Below are 20,464 nucleotides of genomic sequence, written 5' to 3' on the forward strand. Positions count from 1 at the left end.
GTATCTACAGGCTGCTTTGAAGTTAATGGGTATAATTTCCATTCTTTACTCTGTTCTCCCATTGAACACTCCTGGTTTTCTTTCACCATTATTTAAACCTCTCTGTCAGAATTCCCTAAAGGTCCTGTTTTAATCGTATCTTTCAAGGATACTCCACATTGAACCATGCGCTCCTGGGCAACTGTTATTATTATTATTTGTTACATTTTTTATCCCACATTTCCCCACCTATTTGCAGGCTCAGTGTGGCTTGTATAGTACCGTAAGGCGTTCGCCAATTCCGGTAAAGAACAAATACAAAGTGATGTTATGATAGAATAAGGTTCATGTGTTACAGACACATTTGGGAATCGTAGAGAGGAAGAGTTTTGTTGTATCCTTTACGAGCTTTAGTTTCCTTGTGTAGCAGGGTTCAGGCATTTTAGTTGGGTCCTTAGGGTATGCCTTTTTGAAGAGGTTGGTTTTTAGTGATTTCCGGAAGTTTAGGTGGTCATACGTTGTTCTCACGGCTTTTGGTAGTGTGTTCCACAGTTGTGTGCTTATGTAGGAGAAGCTGGTTGCATAAGTTGATTTGTATTTGAGTCCTTTGCAGCTTGTTTAAAAAGCTGCTCCATCTCCTTTTTAAGTGTTAGTGCCAGTAGTCATGTTCTATTTCGGAACAGGCTCCCCCTGTCCCAAAATGTTGCCGAGTTCCTAACAAATCTAAATCCCTCATCCCTGCACCATCGTCTCAACCACACATTGAGACTTCTGAGCTCTGCCTGTCTTCGGTCCTGCACGTGGAACGGGGAGCATTTTGAAAATGCTAACCTGGAGGATCTGGATTTTAGCTTCCTACCTAGGAGCCCCTTTATTATTTTTTTTGTTTTTGTATCCAGTGCCCATTAATTACATTAATAAATACCTTAACACAAAATTATTTAGCAGTTTAAGATGCATAAATATAGATGTTCATTTGTGTATTGAGCTTCTCAATAAGCTGGTTGTTGAAATTCAAGGCTAGTAGGTTCTTCATTTATTTGTTCTTAAAATTACGTTTTCCTCCCCAAACAGTTGCTGCAGCACAAGCAATAGCAGATGAACGAAGAAACCAAAGTGGAAATAGTCCTATACTTGTCCAGTCACCAGCAATCATAAAGACATCAACCAAACCAGGTATAAACCACATAAAGTGATGCGTTAAAATTGTATTTTCTTTAGAGATACATTTTCATATTCAACTTTAAATAATGATCTGTTTTGTTTGCAGTTATAGATGGTTCCACTCTGAAAACAGATGAAAGGCAACGACTAGCCAGGAGCCGTAGAGAAGAGTTAGAAAAGCATAATGGTAAGTTCATGTTTGTTTACTTTGCCAGTAGTGCTGAATGAAGGACTACACATAGTACTCCTGAGGGAATTCTGTGCAAAATAATTAAGAATTCAGCAAACAATATTTTAAAATTCTGCATATTAGTCAAAATTAACCACTCTTTCTGATCAATAATGGCCATATAACCCTACCTTCTGTTTCTGTCCAATAACCAATTCCTAATCCACAACAGAACATTGCCTCCTATGTCACGATTTTTTAATTTTCTAAGGAGTCTCTCATGAGGAACTTTGTCAAAGCTTTCTGAAAATCTAGATACACTACATCAACCAGCTCACCTTTATCTACATGTTTATTCACACCTTCAAAGAAAGATGCAAACTGGTGATGCAAGACTTCCCTTAGCTGAATCCATGCTGACTTAGTCCCATTAAACTATGTTTGTCTATATGTCCGTAATTTTATTCTCTATAATAGTTTCTACTGTTTTGCCTGACACTGAAGTCAGTAAGAACTTTTCTGCTTAAACATTTAAATTAATTTTTCTCAGTGGAGGAGAGTGAATAGTGGAGTGCTGCAGGGATCTGTATTGGGATCGGTGCTATTTAACATATTTATAAATGATCTGGAAATTAGAATAAGTGAGGTGATTAAATTTGCAGATTACACAAAACTATTCAAAGTTGTTAAAACACCTGCGGACTATGAAAAAATTCATGAAGACCTTAGGAAATTGGAAGACATGACATCTAAGACCTGGATTGGCCATTGTTGGAAACAGGATACTGGGCTAGATGGACCATTGATCTGTCCCAGTATGGCTATTTTTATCTTCTAAAGATGGAAAATTTTGAAGTTTTTGATGCAGACTTTATCCAGGGTACACTAATAGTGCACAATATTTAGGGCTTCTAACCTTTAGCAGTTTTTATTATTCACAGCCCAACGGAAGTTGGAAAGAATCATACAAAAGAGGTCTGTGTGTCTGGGGACAAAATAACTCTCTGGAAATTTAATGGAATGGGAGGAAGCACTGAAAATACATATCATGATTGAAAATGGGCCAGATCCCACTGGGGTTACTGAGAAATAAGCCCCTGCAAAAAATTGCCAAGTTTGTTTCTCTGGTATAAGTAGTTTCATCTTCTGCAGCATAGAAACTGAGATGAAAGGAAATATAGCGGTTAGGGAATTCCATCTTTCAAACTGCTTCTCCCCAATCTCTATTCTCCCTACCCATCCAAATTGCCACTATTTTTCTCAACTGCCTCAAAACCTGCAAACTAACAAAATTATTCTCATTACTTAGTGGCCTTACCAGTCCAGACTAGTGGGCTGTGCCTGTTGACCAGTGGATGGAGACAGAGGGGAAAAAAAAGAAAAAAAGTTCTTCTTTTGCTTTGCCCAGTAAGGGCATCATGCAACCTTTGATGCTCAGACCTTCAGTGGATGGTGATGGGTGGACTATGCAGTTCCTGTCCCAGTTGTAACATTGAGCAGAGGGGACCTCACTTGGGGGTTTAAGCTTCATAACAAAAAAAAAAAACAAAAACCCAACCAACCAACTAAAAAAAAAAGAAAATTTAATGTGATCTGGAGCAGGGATGATACTCTGAGGAGCCTGAGTTCTTCTCCCTACCCTCCCATCCCTTGTTCAGAACTGTTTTCTTTCTTCCCCTGAAAAGGATTTAAATAATTGGAAGTGAAGTTTTTTTCCTCACCTCAAAATATCAGAAGAACTCCAGGCTATGTAGCGGTTAGCAGAAACAGGTCGGAATTATGCAGTAATACCACAAGGAGGGGAGGTATGATTTCCTTTCTTCAGTTAATCCCAAGAGAGCTTGGGATAGAGGCTGAGTTTTTAGGCCAGCAGCAGCGCTTCTTCCAGAGTGCTGGGCTGAAGCACCAGTCTTTCCTATCAGCTTGGCCCATGTGCCTGAGGTAAATTTTGCACCACACTTCAGGATGCAGACCTTGGCGGAAGAGGATAACTAAGAGGAGTTGAGTTCCCCTCCCCTTTGCCGGTGTCTCTTTCTTCAGCTAGAGTTTCTTAACTTTTAATAAAGCCAAGACAAGAGCCTTGAGTAACTCTGTATTCCATATCATCAAGCTGATCAATCCATAGACTGGTGGGTTGTGTCCATCTACCAGCAGGTGGAGATAGAGAGCAAACTTTTGCCTCCCTATATGTGGTCATGTGCTGCCGGAAACTCCTCTGTATGTTCTCTATCTCAGCAGGTGGTGGTCACACACAGCAGCAGCTCTGGCTAGGCCTCCAAGCCTAATCCTTAGGTTTTGTTGAGGCCTGGGGTTGAGGGCTCTTTTGAGCAAGTGCAAACCTGGTGGTGCCAGGTCCCTCCTTTTCTCCCCCCTCCCGCTGGCTCCGTTTAAAAAAAAAAAAAAAAAATTTTTAAACGTCTTTAAAGGCGTTTAATTCGACGTTTCTTTAAAAGTTCATTGCAGCTACTCACTGGGACACCAGTTCGTTACAGCTCGGAGCGGCAAGCAGGTAATTTTACCTTTTTATAGCGGGCAGGGGGTTCCCCGATTCTTCTCCTCGTGGCAATGGCGTCGGAGGGCGAGGGCGCAAAGGGTCGCTCCCCGGATCGCTGGAGCGCTTCTAGAGGGGATGCGGGGGTTTTACAACCTGATTCGCCCTTGATGGGTGATAGTTTAGTGACCGATGAATGTCCCGGTCGTTCCTCCGGCGTGGCGGTTTTTTCCCGCCATAAACGCCCATCCCCCGCTCCTCGCCTCCGCCATCTTGGCCGGCCACGCGGCTCGGACGGCTTCTTCGGGGCCGCCCTTGAGGTTGGAGACATTAATGCCATGAACGCCCTTAATTTGGGCGACGGCACAAAAGCGGCTAAAGTTAAGCGCCGTTCTTCCCGCGCGGCTCCTTCACGGAGTTTCGCGCCGGACGCCATTTTGGATGCGCAGCATGTCTCTCCCCCGCTATTGCGAGCGCCGGTTGAGAGTGCGTCTAGGGCTGTTGCCCAGGCTGCGGAAGTGCACAGTCTGGGGGGTTTCTCCCCCGAGTTTGTTTTGCTGCTGCATCAGGCTTTCCTCATGCAAAACGCTGCCCCTGCTCCCTCTTCTGATAAAGAGGTTGAGGTTCCCAGAGGTAAACGCCCTCGGGTTGATTTCCAGGCCTTGGAGGACTTTTGTCTCCTCCGATGTAGATGAGGGCAGCGTGTCTGAGGTCTCCCAACGATCCTTTGCGGATTCCTTGGAGGAGATAGATCCCCGCTCGGATGGAGCGGATGGCCCCTCTGCAGCGCGGCTTTTTAGCCCAGAGGATTTGCCCAACCTGTTGTTACAGGCCATGGACACTTTGAAGATTTCCTCTCCGGAGGACGTCTCTCCCTCAGCCCCTGTTGGCTCTGCCATTATGCTGGGGACGAAGCGCCCGCCTAGAACCTTCCACGTGCATGATGCCATGCACACCTTAATTGCGGCTCAATGGGATGTCCCGGAAACGAGCCTTAAAGTGGCTAGGGCTATGTCCCGCCTCTATCCTTTGGCTGTGAGTGAACGTGAGGCCTATCTGTGGCCTACCGTGGATTCTTTAATCACTGCGGTGACTAAGAAAACGGCGTTGCCGGTGGAAGGTGGCACGGCCCTAAAGGACGCCCAAGACAGAAGATTGGAGGCGGCCTTAAGGTCGTCCTTTGAGGCAGCTGCTTTAAGTTTGCAGGCCTCAGTTTGCGGCTCCTATGTGGCCAGGGCGTGCCGGACTATGGTGCAGCGGGCTTCCCCCTCGGATCATTCCTTGAGGGCTGATTGGCCGGCCCTGGAATCGGGCTTAGCCTATTTGGCAGACTTGCTGTATGATGTCTGGAGAGCCTCAGCTATAGGCATGGCTCAGACAGTCTCTGCGCGGCGGTGGCTTTGGCTGAAACATTGGTCTGCTGACCACGCCTCTAAATCCCGCCTGGCTAGATTGCCTTTTAAAGGCAAGCTGCTCTTTGGGGTCGAGCTGGACAAAATCGTGACCGATCTCGGCACGTCTAAGGGCAAGAAATTACCAGAGGTCAGGGCTCGGGTTAGTACTCGTCCCGATACCTCCAGAGGACGGTTGCAGGAAGCCCATCGGTACCGCCCGGGCAAGTCGGGTTCCTCTGCCCCCTCTTCCTTCAAGAGGAATTTCTCCCCCAAGCAGCATTCCTTTCGCAGAGACCGCCGTCCCGGAGGTGCTCCCTCCGGTCCTCCCCCAGGGTCTCGTACCCAATGACGGGGCCTTGGTCCACGCCCCAGTGCAGATTGGAGGACGGCTGTCCTCGTTTCTGGGCGAGTGGACCACTATAACTTCAGACGCGTGGGTGCTGGAAGTCATCAGAGACGGCTACAAGCTAGAGTTCTGCCAACCCTTAAGAGACGGGTTTGTACTCTCTCCCTGCAAGTGTCCGGTCAAGCTGTGGTAGTGCAGCAGACCTTGGACAACCTGATCCGCCTGGGTGCGGTCGTTCCGGTGCCAAAAAATCAGATTGGCAAGGGACGTTACTCCATTTACTTTGTGGTTCCAAAGAAAGGAGGTTCTGTCCGGCCTATCCTCGACCTCAAAGGGGTCAATCGGGCCTGGAAAGTGAGGCACTTTCGCATGGAGACTCTCCGCTCTGTTATAGCGGCAGTGAAGGCAGGAGAGTTCTTGGCTTCCTTGGTCATCAAGGAAGCGTACCTGCATATTCCCATCTGGCCTCCTCTCCAACGCTTTCTGCGTTTTACAGTCCTGAGACGACACTTCCAGTTCAGAGCCCTCCCTTTCGGGTTGGCTACTGCTCCGCGGACCTTTTCCAAAGTAATGGGGGTCATAGCGGCCTTCCTGCTAAAGGAAGGAGTACAAGTCCATCCTTATCTGGACGACTGGTTGATCCGAGCCCCCTCTTATGCAGAGTGCGGCAAAGCTATGGACCGGGTAGTTGCTCTTTTGAGCTCCCTGGGATGGATCATCAACTGGAAGAAGAGCCAGCTGCGCCCGACTCAGTCCCTGGTGTATCTGGGAGTTCGATTCGACACCCAAGTGGGCAGAGTGTTCCTGCCAGACAATCGGATTGTCAAGCTTCAGGCTCAGGTGGACTAGTTCCTAGTAGCCTCTCCTATTCGGGCTTGGGACTACGTGCAGCTGTTGGGCTCTATGACGGCCACGATGGAAGTAGTGCCCTGGGCCAGGGCTCATATGAGACCACTACAGCTATCTCTGCTGCTGCGCTGGACTCCGATGTCGGAGGATTATGCTGTGCGCCTTCCCGTGGACCCAGCAGTGCGCAAGGCGCTGAGCTGGTGGACGCAGACAGACAAGTTGTCTGCAGGATTGCCTCTGGTGACCCCGGAGTGGATTGTCGTCACGACAGACGCCTCTTTGATGGGCTGGGGAGCCCACTGCTTGGGAAGGACAGCGCAGGGGCTCTAGTCTCCTGCAGAGGCAAGTGGTCTATCAACCTCCTGGAACTCAGAGCCATTCGGTTGGTGTTATTGGAGTTCATCCCGGTACTGGTGTTGAAGCCTGTACGGGTCCTGTCGGACAATGCCACGGCTGTGGCCTATATCAACCGCCAGGGAGGTACCAGAGCGCCCCTCTAGCCAGGAGGCTATGAGTCTTTGCCAGTGGGTGGAAGCGAACCTGGAGCAGCTTTCAGCGGCCCACATTGCCGGAGTCATGAATGTCAAGGCGGACTTTCTCAGTCGCCATACCTTGGAGCCCGGAGAGTGGCAACTATCTGCTCAGGCGTTCTTGGACATCACGAAGCGCTGGGGCCAGCCGAGCCTAGATCTGATGGCGTCATCGGCCAATGGCCAAGTGCCGCGCTTTTTCAGCAGAGGACGGGACCCTCGATCCCTGGGAGTAGATGCTCTTCTCCAACAGTGGCCGACACAAGAGCTCCTCTATGTGTTCCCGCCCTGGCCCATGTTGGGCAGGGTGCTAGACCGGGTGGCAAAGCATCCCGGCAGGGTAATCCTGGTGGGTCCGGATTGGCCCAGACGTCCCTGGTATGCGGACTTGTTCAGGCTCTCAGTCGACGATCCTCTGCGGCTGTCAGTGGAGCAGGGCCTGTTACATCAGGGTCCCGTGGTGATGGAGGATCCCTCTCCCTTTGGTCTTACGGCCTGGCTATTGAGCGGCAGCGTCTGAGGAAGAAGGGCTTCTCAGACAAGGTCATCGCCACTATGCTGAGAGCGAGGAAGCGCTCTACTTCTACTGCTTACGCCAGGGTTTGGCGTATCTTTGCAGCATGGTGTGAAGCAGGCTCACTTTCTCCCTTCACTGCTCCAATTTCTTCAGTGTTGGCGTTCCTGCAAGAAGGTCTGGAGAAAGGCCTGTCGCTCAGTTCCCTTAAAGTCCAGGTAGCGGCTCTGGCTTGCTTCAGGGGCCGCCTGAAGGGTGCTTCCCTGGCTTCGCAGCCAGATGTGGTGCGCTTTCTCAAGGGAGTTAATCACCTGCGCCCTCCTCTGCACTCAGTGGTGCCTGCGTGGAATCTCAACCTGGTGCTAAGAGCATTGCAGAAGCCGCCTTTGGAACCCTTGTCGAGGGCATCTCTGAAAGACCTGACGTTGAAAGCAGTCTTTTTGGTGGCTATCACTTCAGCCAGAAGAGTTTCCGAGCTCCAGGCGCTCTCATGTCGAGAGCCTTTTCTGCAGTTCACTGAGGCAGGAGTGACTATTCGCACAGTGCCTGCCTTCCTGCCCAAGATTGGTTCTCGCTTCTATGTGAATCAGCAGCTCTGTCTCCCTTCCTTTCGTAGGGAGGACTACCCAGAGGAGTACTCCGCTCTTGAATATCTGGATGTGAGACGAGTCATCATCAGATACTTGGAAGTGACCAATGATTTCCGGAAATCGGATCATCTGTTTGTCCTGTTTGCAGGTCCTCGTAAGGGTCTGCAGGCTGCTAAGCCTACAGTGGCAAGATGGGTCAAGGAAGCCATTGCAGCGGCTTATGTGGCCGCGGGGAAGGTGCCGCCTATCCAGCTGAAGGCTCACTCCACGAGAGCTCAGGCGGCCTCGATGGCAGAGGCCGGATCCGTCTCCTTGGAAGAGATATGCAAGGCGGCAACGTGGGCTTCGGCTCATACATTCTCCAAGCATTACCGTTTGACTGTGGCTGCACGGGCGGAGGCCCGGTTTGGAGCTTCAGTGTTGAGGTCAGGGATTTCTATGTCCCGCCCTGGGTGAGTACTGCTTCGGTACATCCCACCAGTCTATGGATTGATCAGCTTGATGATATGGAAGGTAAAATTATGTATAATCATACCTGATAATTTTCTTTCCATTAATCATAGCTGATCAATCCATAGCCCCTCCCAGATATCTGTACTGTTTATATTCTGGTTGAATTTTAGGTTCAAGTTTAGCCTTCAGTTACTTCAGGAGGACTTCGTGTTCAAGTTCTTCTTTCACTTGGATTCTTCAAGAGTTGAGACGAGTTTGTGTTACAGTGAGCTGCTGCATTCCTCTCCCCTCCGTTTTACGGGGCTGGATTGAGACATAAATTCTGCCGGCACTCCCTCCCGCTTCGTGCGGCTGTAGGGCAGCTTTGTACCCCTCCCGCTTCGGCGGTGTTAGGGTCAGTCAGCTCCTCCCGCGGTTGCGGTTGCAGGATAAGCCAGATCCCCCCGCATCGGCGGGTGTGGTGTCCCTCCCCCGCTCCGCGGGGATGAGCTGGACGGATTCCCCTCCCCCACTTGTGTGGGGATGAGCTGGGTTAATTCCCCTCCCCCGTTTCGGCGGTGGTGAGCTGGGCAGAGTGTCCCTTCGTGGGTGTAATTCTCTAAGTGCTGAGTCCTGCGGATGGAGCTTTGATATCGACATACTGAGGAGTTTCCGGCAGCACATGACCACATATAGGGAGGCAAAAGTTTGCTCTCTATCTCCACCTGCTGGTAGATGGACACAACCCACCAGTCTATGGATTGATCAGCTATGATTAATGGAAAGAAAATTATCAGGTATGATTATACATAATTTTACCTTTTTTGGTATGCGGCCTGAGAAACTTGGCTTGCAGCCACCTACCTTTGCTAGCAAGAGCAGACCGCTCACAGCCGTTATTCTACAGCTGTGGGCTCGTGTAGTAGCGTGGTCCGTGTGCCCGAGGAGAACTTTGGAGTGCATTTTGGAGGGAGCCTTTTGTAGACCACACTTAGCATAGTCAGTGGGTCTTTTGATCTCAGTAACCTCTATTCAAGTGCCCATTGTGAAACAAGCCAGGAGCTGACTTTAACCAGCTATCTTTTGGCCAAAAAAATAGTGATGTTTAGTGACATCTTGCACCCGCAGGTTATGGGTATTAGCGTGGAAAGACCAGCCATCATGGTCAGCTTTGTGAAGTATCTCCGGTCTCTGAATCTTTACTAGAGCAGATGGACTTGCCTGCTTTTGTTGCTGCTAATTATGTGAGAATATCTTTATTGAGGCGTGCAAAGAACATAACAAATCATCAGTGCTTTAACCATCTAGCAGTTCTCTACTCAACATTTGTTCATCGCTGAGGGAAGTGCCTTTTTTTCTGTTGTTTTCTGAAAACAGCCATCAATGTTGATACTATTGGGCTCGTTTTCGAAAGAGAAGGGCGCCCATCTTTCAACACAAATTGGCATAATCGAAAGCCGATTTTTGGCACCCTCAATTGCTTTCCGTCGCGGGGATGACCAAAGTTCCTGGGGGGCATGTCGGAAGCATAGCGAAGGCGGGACTGGGGCATGCTTAACACATAGGCATCCTCGGCCGATAATGGAAAAAAGAAGGGTGTACCTGATGAGCACTTGGCCGACTTTACTTGGTCCTTTTTTTTTTTTACGACCAAGCCACAAAAATGTACCCTAAATGACCAGATGACCACCGGAGGAAATCGGGGATGACCCCCCCCCACTCCTCCAGTGGTCACTAACCCCCTCCCACCCTAAAAAAGTTTTTTAAATATTTTTTACAGCCTCTATGCCATCCTCAAATAGCATACCCAGCTCTATGACAGCAGTATGCAGGTCCCTGGAAAAGTTTTAGTGGGTGCAGTGTACTTCAGGCAGGTGGACCCAGGCCCCCTACCTGTTAAACTTGTGGTGGTAAATGTGAGCCCTCCAAAACCCACCAGAAACCCACTGTACCCACATGTAGGTGCCCCCCTTCATCCCTAAGGGCTATGGTAGTGGTGTACAGTTGTGGGGAGTGGGTTTGGGGGGCTCAGCACACAAGGTAAGGGAGCTATGCACCTGGGAGCTTTTTGTGAAATCCACTGCAGTGCCCCCTAGGATGCCCGGTTGGTGTTCTGGCTTGTGAGGGGGACCAGTGCACTATGAATGCTGGCTCCTCCCCCGACCAAATGGCTTGCATTTGGTCGTTTCTGAGATGGGCGTCCTCGGGTTCCATTGTCGCAGAAAATCGAGGACAACCATCTCTAAGGACGACCATCCCTAAGGTCGACCTAAATGTTGATATTTGGGCGTCCCCGACCGTATTATTGAAACAAAAGATGGCCGCCCACCTTGTTTCGATAATACGAGTTTCCCTGCCCCTTCGCCGGGACGTCCTGTGAGGATGCCCTCAGGAAAACTTGGGTGCCCCTTTCGATTATGCCTCTCCACATGTCCCAAGATTTTATAGAATTGCAAGGGGAAACAATCAAGGGCTGCAGTCTTCTTGTTTGTCATTGATTTCATAGTGTATTAAATCTCCCCAAGATTCAGAGTAGCATTTGAGTTCTCCAGGTTGGGTGGGAATGTACCTGCACATGAGTTGTGGGGGCACTACCTCAAAGATTAAAAGTGATAGTGCTCTCTGCAGTGTCCACACTGGGCTCCATGGATGACTCGCCCACTTGTGAGAATATATATGCCTGCTGTCCTCAAAGAACATCTGCTATAGGTAATTAGCTTAGTTACACTACTCTCTGTTAACCCGAGTCATATTCTTAGCTAGTGCCCTTTGTGCGTCTCTCTGCTGTCTGCTCAGCGTTATAATTTGTTGATTTAACTTTTTATACTGAAATTTAGTAGATATGATTTCTTCCCTCAAAATGGCCTCAGCCATTTCCAAGAACAAACCTAGGGTGTCAGCATATTGTTGATTTGTGAATCCCAAACTCATCCCATTTAGTGGCCAAAAACTGGTGGAATCTGTTATCCTCTCAAAGTCCCCTAGGCATACACCACAAAGGCTGACATCATGTCAGGCAAACTGCAGAGCCATAACCACCATTGTATAATCAGGTATGCCACAACGTACAATTTCAACTGATGCCACTTGCCCAAATAGTTGTTCCACTATCAAAATGTAATCTATTCTGCTCTTTGTGAGATGGGTCCATGATACATGAGTATAGGCTTTTTCTCCTGGCTGCATCACTGACCACATATGAACTTGATTTGCATACACTGCCTCCATTATATGCAGATCTCTTTCATGCATATTTATTGTGGATATCCTGAAACCTGACTGGCAAGGGGTACTCCGGGACTGGACTGCTGTAGCATAGCATCACAAATGCTTAGTCTGCGGGGTGCCTTGGGGTTTTGACTTCTTCCCACTTGAGGTCCTTAAGGCTTTGGTATATACCGCACATCTGGACTGGTCTAGTGGTACGATAGGAAGATGAGGCCTGTTAGACAGTCCCAGGACGACACTGTCTGGGTTTTCTTCCAGTATTGTTGAGAGTCTGAGGGAGACTCTCAAGCTTTTCTGGGGGGGGGGGGATTTCCAGTCTGGGAAGAGTGCCTTTTCTGTTGCATGTCGGTTAGCATGGAATTAGCTACCTAAGCAGATTAGATTGTCAACAACTATGAATAAATTCAGGAAACTTCTGAAATGTCATTTATTTTGTAAAGTTTATGGAATAGTGAATTAAATGTTCTATAACATGTTGAGCTCAGGCAAAATTGTATCTTATGTTATGATGGTTATGTAAGTGTATTTCTGATTTTTATGTCTGTTTAAAGATTATGTATGCATTAAGTGTGGTCTGCCTAGAAATAGGCAGAATATAAATTATTAAATTTAAACTTAGTCGAGGGATCCAAGATGGCCTCTTTATTGTAAGCTCAGAGACATGCTGAAAATTGGCTGTCTTTTTCCTACAAAACTATGGTTAAAAGAGAGGGTAAGCTGAGAATTTTTCCATTAGAACCCCCGTCTCTACCATCTAGATTGACAATGGATTGGTTTGTGCAGCATCTGGGTCCAGGTGGCAAAAACTTCGTCGCGCCTTCTTGGAGAGATTTATTTATTTATTTGTTGCATTTGTATCCCACATTTTACCACCTCTTTGCAGGCTCAGTGTGGCTTACATTATGCCATAATGGTGATCACCATTTCCGGATTGAGAATTACAAAGTAGTGTTACATTAAAGTTCATAAATGTTGAAGTAAATATAAAGTAAGTTGGATAGATAGTTCATTTCAAGCATGGGAAATAAGTGGGTAATACGTTAATGTTCATTGATGAAAATTGAAGTGGTCAGGTATAAAATTTTGGTTTTATTTGGTTTGGAGAGATATGGTGTTAGGTCATTTCAGATGGCTCATTATGATATATCAAATTGAACAGGTTGGTCTTTAGTAATTTCCGGATGGCTACTAGGTTGTGCATTGTTTTTAAGGCCTTTGGTAGATGATTGTTATGGCTGTGAGTCCCTGTGCCCCACGCAGCACAGATGAGACGAGCTCGGACCTGAGCTCCGCAGGGCGGCCGAACAATTCCACGACTTCACCTGGAGCGACCCCTTCCTCCGGGGGTTGAGCCCCCAGGACCAGGGGCCGACAGGACTTCTGAACTCCAACCGAGAGTGGTCAGACGACAGGCAAGAGTCGGGGATGGCGGCAGACAAAGAAGTAGTCAGGACTCAGGCAGTGGTCAAGGCAGGCAGGAGACAAAGAAGTAGGATTCAGGCAATGGTCAGGGCAGGCAGCAAACAAAGTAGTCAGAGTTCAGGCAATGATCAAATCCGCAAAACACCAGGAAACACCACGAACTCCACCAAGGTAGAAGCCGAAGCAAACTGATGACCGTGTTCTGCTCTTAAATAGACCTCTCATCAGGAGATCCCTTCCACAGCGGACAGGCGAGGAACCTCATTGGGCACGCCCATAGGAATAAGCGGGTCAAGATGGCTGCCCCTCAGGAGCCGATTCAGATGCTCTTCTCAAGATGGCTGCCCTTCAGGAACTGATACAAATGCACCTCTCAAGATGGCTGCCCCTGAAATGAACCTTTCAAGATGGCCGCTGCCAGGAGCAGCCAGGTAGGAGTGTAAAAGTACCCCCTCCTCACTGGCTTGGCCTGGGTTTAGCAGGTTATCGGGCATGGAATTCGTTCACTAGCTCCGGAGCATGGATGTTCTTAGCCGGCTCCCAAGAATTGTCCTCAGGCCCGTAGTGCTTCCAGGAGATTAGATACAGAAGTTGTCTCCCACGATGTTTAGATTCAAGTATCTCCTCCATCTTGTACTCAGGATCGGCCTCTGCTTCAGGAATGGCCTCCTTCTGAGGCTCCGGATGCCACCTGGAGGTGAGGAAGCGCTTTAAGAGAGACACATGAAAGGCATTATGTATTCTAAGGTTCCGAGGCAACCGGAGGTGATAGGTAATGGCCCCTACCCGGGATAACACGGGGAATGGGCCAATGAATTTGGGAGCAAACTTAAAAGATGGCAGCCGCAGCCTCAGATGCTTAGTACTGAGCCATACCTTTTCCCCCGGCTGAAAAACAGGAGCCACTCATCTCCGCTGATCAAAAGTCTATGTTGCCCGAACCGCTGCTTGCAGAAGATGGTCCTGAACCTCCCTCCACGTATCCTGGAAATTAGTGAGAGTAGGCTGTAGTTGCGGAAGCACCTGAGTGTCAGGAATGGGCGAAGGCAACATCCAAACACCACAAAAAATGGAGATGTCTGGGAGGCAGAATGAACACTATTATTGTAGGCAAACTCAGCCCAAGGCAATAGAGAAGCCCAGTCATCTTGGCAATGGTTCGTGTAGGCTCGTAGAAAAGCTTTGAGGGTCTGATTCACTCTTTCAGCCATCCCGTTAGTTTGTGGATGATATGCCAAGGAGAATAGTGTAGTGATACCAAACGTAATGCAAAGTGCTCTCCAAAACCGGGATGTAAACTGGGAACCTCTATCACTAATAATTCGCAGAGGTACTCCCTGCAGAAGAAAGATGTGACTGATGAAACTGGTAGCAAGGGTGGAGGCCATAGGTAGTGTCTTCATGGGTACAAAATGAGCCATTCGAGAGAAACGGTCGATAACCACCCAGATGACTGTGTTCCCCTGTGAAGGTGGCAGGTCAGTGATGAAGTCCATCAAAATCTCTTGCCAGGGTTGTTGGGGAACAGGCAAGGGGCTGTAATTGCCCCCACGGTTTCTCATAGGGTGTCTTACTCCGAGCACAAATGGGACAGGTGGAAACAAAATGACGAATGTCCTGTGCCATTCGGGGCCCCCAGTAAGCACGGGAGATCAGATGGTAAGTCTTCTGAAACCCAAAGTGACCGGCAAACTTTGAGGAATGCCCCCATTGGAGTACCTTCTTCCGAAGCCGAGTAGGGACTGTGGTCTTGTGTGAGGTGGAAACCCCCAGGGCGGTTGGAATGGCAAGCTGGATTAAGCATAGGATAAGGCTCCTCGGCGTCTGATCTTCTCTGCCCAACAACTTTGTTTCCAGTACAATTGAGCACTATAGCTTCAGTTTATTGGTAAGACACACATATTCTTTTTATATTTGGATAGAATTAATAATCAACAGACGGCAGAGAAGACTCCTGACGCAGGCCAGTACGGCCGAAACACAGCTGTGTCAAGTCCCTTTCTCCCTGCTACAGTTTGGCTAATAAAGTTGATTCTTCATTTTTACATCCAAAGTGTCGTCTTTTTTATGTAATTTTTTGATTTTGATGGATTCATCTTTTAAATACATATTTTATGATTAATTTTAAATTTTGACGTTTTATATATATATATATATATATATATATATATATATATATATATATATATATCTTTTTTTTTTTTTTTTTTTTTTTGTGTTTTTTGTTTTTTGCTTTTGTTGGTCATCTTTGCTGTTTTGTTTCTTGTTGATTTCCTTGCGAAGACTAGTTTCTTCTGTTTTTTGTACTACAGCCTGCCCACAGTACATGCAGAGGCGGTTTCTCCGGCGATGAGACTGCTCGAAAGCTGAGAAACGGTGTCGCCCGACCACCATAGGCTCCTCAGATCTGGAGGTCCGCTTCCCGGCGGTTTCAGGCGAACTCGGGAGCAGTGGTCGATGCGAAGACTTCTTTGTGTCCTGCTGATTACTCCGCTCTTGCTCACGTTCCTGAAATCGAATGTCTATCCTGGTGCATAGGGTGACAAGGGCATCCAGCGTCGAGGGCAGCTCCCTACCCGCTAGCTCGTCCTTCACCCTGCAGCTCAACCCCTGCCAGAAGATAGCCATCAGAGCCTCCTGATTCCAGTGTAGTTCAGCTGCCAGAGTTCGGAACCGGATGGCATAGGACCCCACAGACCCGATGCCCTGCTGGATCCGCAGTAGCTCAGTAGCAGCCGATGTTGGCCGCCCCGGAATGTTGAAAACCATATGGAACCGCCGCAGGAACTTTCCTAGATCTGAAAGAATGGGATCCTGTTGTTCCCAGAGGGGGGAGGAACAAGCCAAAGCTGGTCCGGTCAGAAGGGAAATGATATAGGTGATTCCTTCCATTCTTTCTGATGGAAAAGATCCTGGCTGCATTGCAAACAGCATCTGGCACTGATTTAGAAACCCTCGGCACATCGAAGAGGTTCCATCAAAAGGAAGTGGCTCTGGAAGCCGCAGGCCCACCGCCGGAAGTACTGGTCTGGGAACCAGAGCAGTGGCGTCTCTAGAATTCTGAATGGTAGCCAGCTGAGAGCAGACATCCTGTAACACACTGGAGATTCGATTCATCTGGGTCTGTTCTTCCTGTAGTACCGGGGCTGGGTCTGCCATGTGTGAGAAAAGCATCCAAATGCAGATTTATGCCACTTCTTGGATGTTGAAAATGAGCCCCAATGTATGCTAGCCATAATCCAAATGCAGATTTATGCCACTTCTTGGATGTTGAATATGAGCCACGATCCAGCTTATAATCGAACGAGAAAACGCCCAAGTTCCGACCTAAATCGGGAGATGGACGTTTATCTCACAAAAACGAATAAAGCGGTATAATCGAAAGCCGATTTTTGGGCGTTTTCAACTGCACTCCGTCGCGGATGCGGACAAAGTTTATGGGGGCGTGTCAGAGGTATGGCGAAGGCGGAACTGGGGCGTGGTTATCTGCCGAACAAAGATGGGCGCATTTCAGCGATAATGGGAAGAAAGTATGCGTTTTTAGCTAGAATTTAGGACACTTTTCCTGGACCCTGTTTTTTCACGAATAAGGCCCCAAAAAGTGCCCTAAATGACCAGATGACCACTGGAGGGAATCGGGGATGACCTCCCCTGACTCCCCCAGTGGTACCTAACCCCCTCCCACCACAAAAAAATGATGTTTCACACATTTTTATTTTCACCCTCAAATGTCATACCCAGCTCCCTGGCAGCAGTATGCAGGTCACTGGAGGAGTTGTTAGGGGGTGCAGTGGACTTCAGGCAGGTGGACCCAGGCCCATCCCCCCCTACCTGTTACAATTGTGCTGCTTAATGCTTATTAGTCGTCCAACCCCCCCAAACCCACTGTACCCACATGTAGGTGCCCCCCTTCACCCCTTAGGGCTATAGTAATGGTGTAGACTTGTGGGCAGTGGGTTTTGAGGGGGATTTGGGGGGCTCAACACACAAGGGAAGGGTGCTATGCACCTGGGAGCTCTTTGACCTTTTTTTTTGTTTTTGTAAAAGTGCCCCCTAGGGTGCCCGGTTGATGTCCTGGCATGTGAGGGGGACCAGTGCACTACGAATCCTGGCCCCTCCCACGAATAAATGTCTTGGATTTATTCGTTTTTGAGCTGGGCGCTTTCATTTTCTGTTATCGCTGAAAAACAAAAACGCCCAGCTCACACATTGTTGAATAAAACATGGGCGTCTATTTTTTTCGAAAATACGGTTCGGTCCGCCCCCTCACTGACCCGTTCTCGGAGATAAACGCCCATGGAGATAGGCGTTTTCGTTCAATTATGCCCCTCAATGTATGCTAGCCATAATGTCTGAATTCAATGTTCAAATGTTATGGAAGAGCTTGAAAAATAGAACTAGTATATTGTGTCTGACAACGTACATCATTACAGATGCTGAGCTGCCAGCAAATGTCATGTAGAGAGTGTAAATATTACAGAAAATAAAAAGCATAAAACTAGCTGTTGGACAGCAATTTCACTCAGTTCAGCAGTGTTCCCATGTGTCATTTTTTACCTCACAATGTCAGTCTTGTTCGGCGAACTCATAGCTTCGGCTTGCTGTTATGGCTGTGAGTCCCTGTGCCTCACGCAGCACAGATGAGACAAGCTCGGACCTGAGCTCTGCAGGGCGGCCAAACAATTCCACGACTTCACCAAGGCAGGCAGCAGACAAAGTAGTAGTCAGGATTCAGGCAATGGTCAAGGCAGACAGCAAAAACAAAGTAGTAGTCAGGATTCAGGCAATGGTCTGGGCAGGCAGCAAACAAAGAAGTAGTCAGGGTTCAGGCAATGATCAAATCCGAGAAACACCATGAACTCCACCAAGGTAGAAGCCGAAGCAAACTGATGACCGTGTTCTGCTCTTAAATAGGCCTCTCATCAGGAGATCCCTTCCACAGCTGACAGGCGAGGAACCTCATTGGGCACGCCCATAGGAATAAGCCTCTCAAGATGGCTGCCCCTCAGGAGCCAATGCAGATGCTCTTCTCAAGATGGCTGCCCTTCAGGAACTGATACAAATGCACCTCTCAAGATGGCCACCCGTCAAGTGAACCTTTCAAGATGGCCACCGCCAAGAGCAGCCAGGTAGGAGTGTAACAATGATGGAGACGGGTGGACCAGCTGATTCTTCTAGGGCTGAAACATCTAAGCCCAGAACAGAGGGCTCCTTGAGGCTCATACCTTTGCTGTTTTGGAGGTTCGAGCTTCTGTGCCTCCAGGCACAAAGTGTGGGGTATCTTTCAGCATGGCATCTGGAATGTTTGCTAGTTTGCCCCCTCTGGAGTATTTTATGAGTGACAAGCTTGCCAATCATTTGGAACTGTCGGTATATAACATTTCACGCTATCTTGTCTGGATGCTATTGTGGACTTGGGTAAATCTTTAACTTATCAGAATATAGCTCTTGGGACTTGAATTCAAGACCTAGAAAAGAAGGCAACTAAAAATGAAAGTGACGTGGTTCAGCTTGCAATTAGAGCAGAAAAAAATGGAGGTGGTAATACCTAGTAAAACTTTTGGCGTTTGCGCCGATAAAATATTAAAGTATTAAAGGCTAAAAATGAAGCTTTAGAAAATTCAGCTGGAGAGGATGTAATTTGAGAGTTATTAACTTCCCACAGTTATGTCTAAGGGGCTGTTTGTTAGATATATGAGAGAAGTTTTGAATGTTTTGCCAGAAATAAATTCCACCAATTGTGAAAATTTATTATTTACCCCTGACATGATCATATATTATTGTTTTTTTTTTAATTATGTGTTATGTAAATTATTCCACAGACATATCTTCCTTATTTCTTACATAGTAATATGTTAATTTAGAACAAACCTCTTACCCTGTTCATAACTATATCTTTTGTAATATAATGTAAGCCACATTGAGCCTGCAATTAGGTGGGAAAATGTGGGGTACAAATGTAGCAAATAAAATAAATAAATGAAGGGATACATTTGTAAGAAGCACAGATTAATGAACCTTTGGATGTATCTGGGCTTCTGGATACTTCAGAATTTGAGTTGAAAGACAGGCTACTCTTGTGGTAACCTTTGCCTTGTTATCAGATAAAGAATGGTTACTGAGACTGTACTTTAAATAGAAAGAGAAGATTTTTCCTTCATGTTTCGTGAGAGACGCAAAGAAAAAGAATAAAAGTTTTTACTTCACCCCACTGTTTTACAGATGAGTGCTTTTCAGAAAAAAACTCATGTAAATGTGTGATTAAATATAGATCACATAAGTATGTTTTCTTTGAATCTGTACAACTCTCCACCTTTTATATCAGCTAGGGGGGCTTTTTTTAAAGCTTAGCCGAGATTGGGTGGCAGAGCTGGTGGCGGGAGGCGGGGATAGTGATGGCCAGACTTATACGGTCTGTGCCAGAGCCGGTGGTGGGAGGCGGGGCTGGTGGTTGGGAGACGGGGATAGTGCTGGGCAGACTTATACGGTCTGTGCCCTGAAGAGCACAGGTACAAATCAAAGTACGGTATACACAAAAAGCAGCAAATATGAGTTATCTTGGGCAGACTGGATGGACCGTGCAGGTCTTTTTCTGCCGTCATCTACTGTGTTACTATGTTTACTATGTTACTATGTGTCTGGAACAAGGATCTTAGAGCAGTATGCAAATGTACACAGAGGACATAACAGAATAACTTTTCATAGGTAGAATAGTAATTTGTTATAAATTGTAGCCATTTTGTGTCATTTTGAGGGACTGAATTAGGTTGAAACCTGGTGTGGGGGGCATTGCCCCCCCCCCCCTTGAACTGCAGTTTGTATTTACCTATTTATGTATGTACTTATGAAATTTATTTTATTTTATTTTTTTTTTTTTATTTTTTTTTATGAATTTCAAAATATACATTCATGAAAATAAATGTCAGAAAATCAGGAAATACAATACCATGACTATTATACACATAGTCAGGAGTAAATAGCAATGTCTTTGTTACTTAGGCCACAATCTTAGATCAAGATATAAGGTAATTAATTACAGAGGTAAAGCATAAATAAAAATACAATAAGAGGATAAGAGCTAGATCTTTGCCTGCAGTTTTAGCTAACTTCGGTTGCTATCGAAGTAGATTCGTCTGCATTTTCTTTTGCTATTACAAACTTTTTCAACTTTTCTGGTTCAAAGAATACATAATAAACATTGCTTAAGGAAATAAGGCATCTACATGCAAATTTTAACTTAAAAGTCCCGCCTAGGGTGAGAATCCGGGGCCTAAGTCCCAGAAATTCTCTCCTTCTTTTCTGAGTAGTTTTGCTGACATCGGGGAAAATTTGTATCTTTGAACCCAGAAAATGAGA

The 20,464-nt window shown here is 47.1% G+C and overlaps 1 protein-coding gene across 4 annotated transcripts in view; it reads left to right on the forward strand.

Annotated features, from left to right (window-relative positions):
• The window catches only part of MAP7D3 (MAP7 domain containing 3), a 387,643-nt gene that overhangs the window by 62,440 nt on the left and 304,739 nt on the right, over nt 1–20,464 (forward strand). For all 4 annotated transcript variants that reach the window (XM_030210055.1, XM_030210053.1, XM_030210056.1 and 1 more), the window contains exons 2-3: nt 1,054–1,155; nt 1,250–1,330. In XM_030210055.1, the coding sequence (XP_030065915.1) occupies nt 1,054–1,155; nt 1,250–1,330 (183 nt within the window). The remainder of the gene's footprint in view (nt 1–1,053; nt 1,156–1,249; nt 1,331–20,464) is intronic.

Source organism: Microcaecilia unicolor, chromosome 7, assembly GCF_901765095.1.
Source record: "Microcaecilia unicolor chromosome 7, aMicUni1.1, whole genome shotgun sequence".
Lineage (NCBI taxonomy): Eukaryota > Metazoa > Chordata > Amphibia > Gymnophiona > Siphonopidae > Microcaecilia > Microcaecilia unicolor.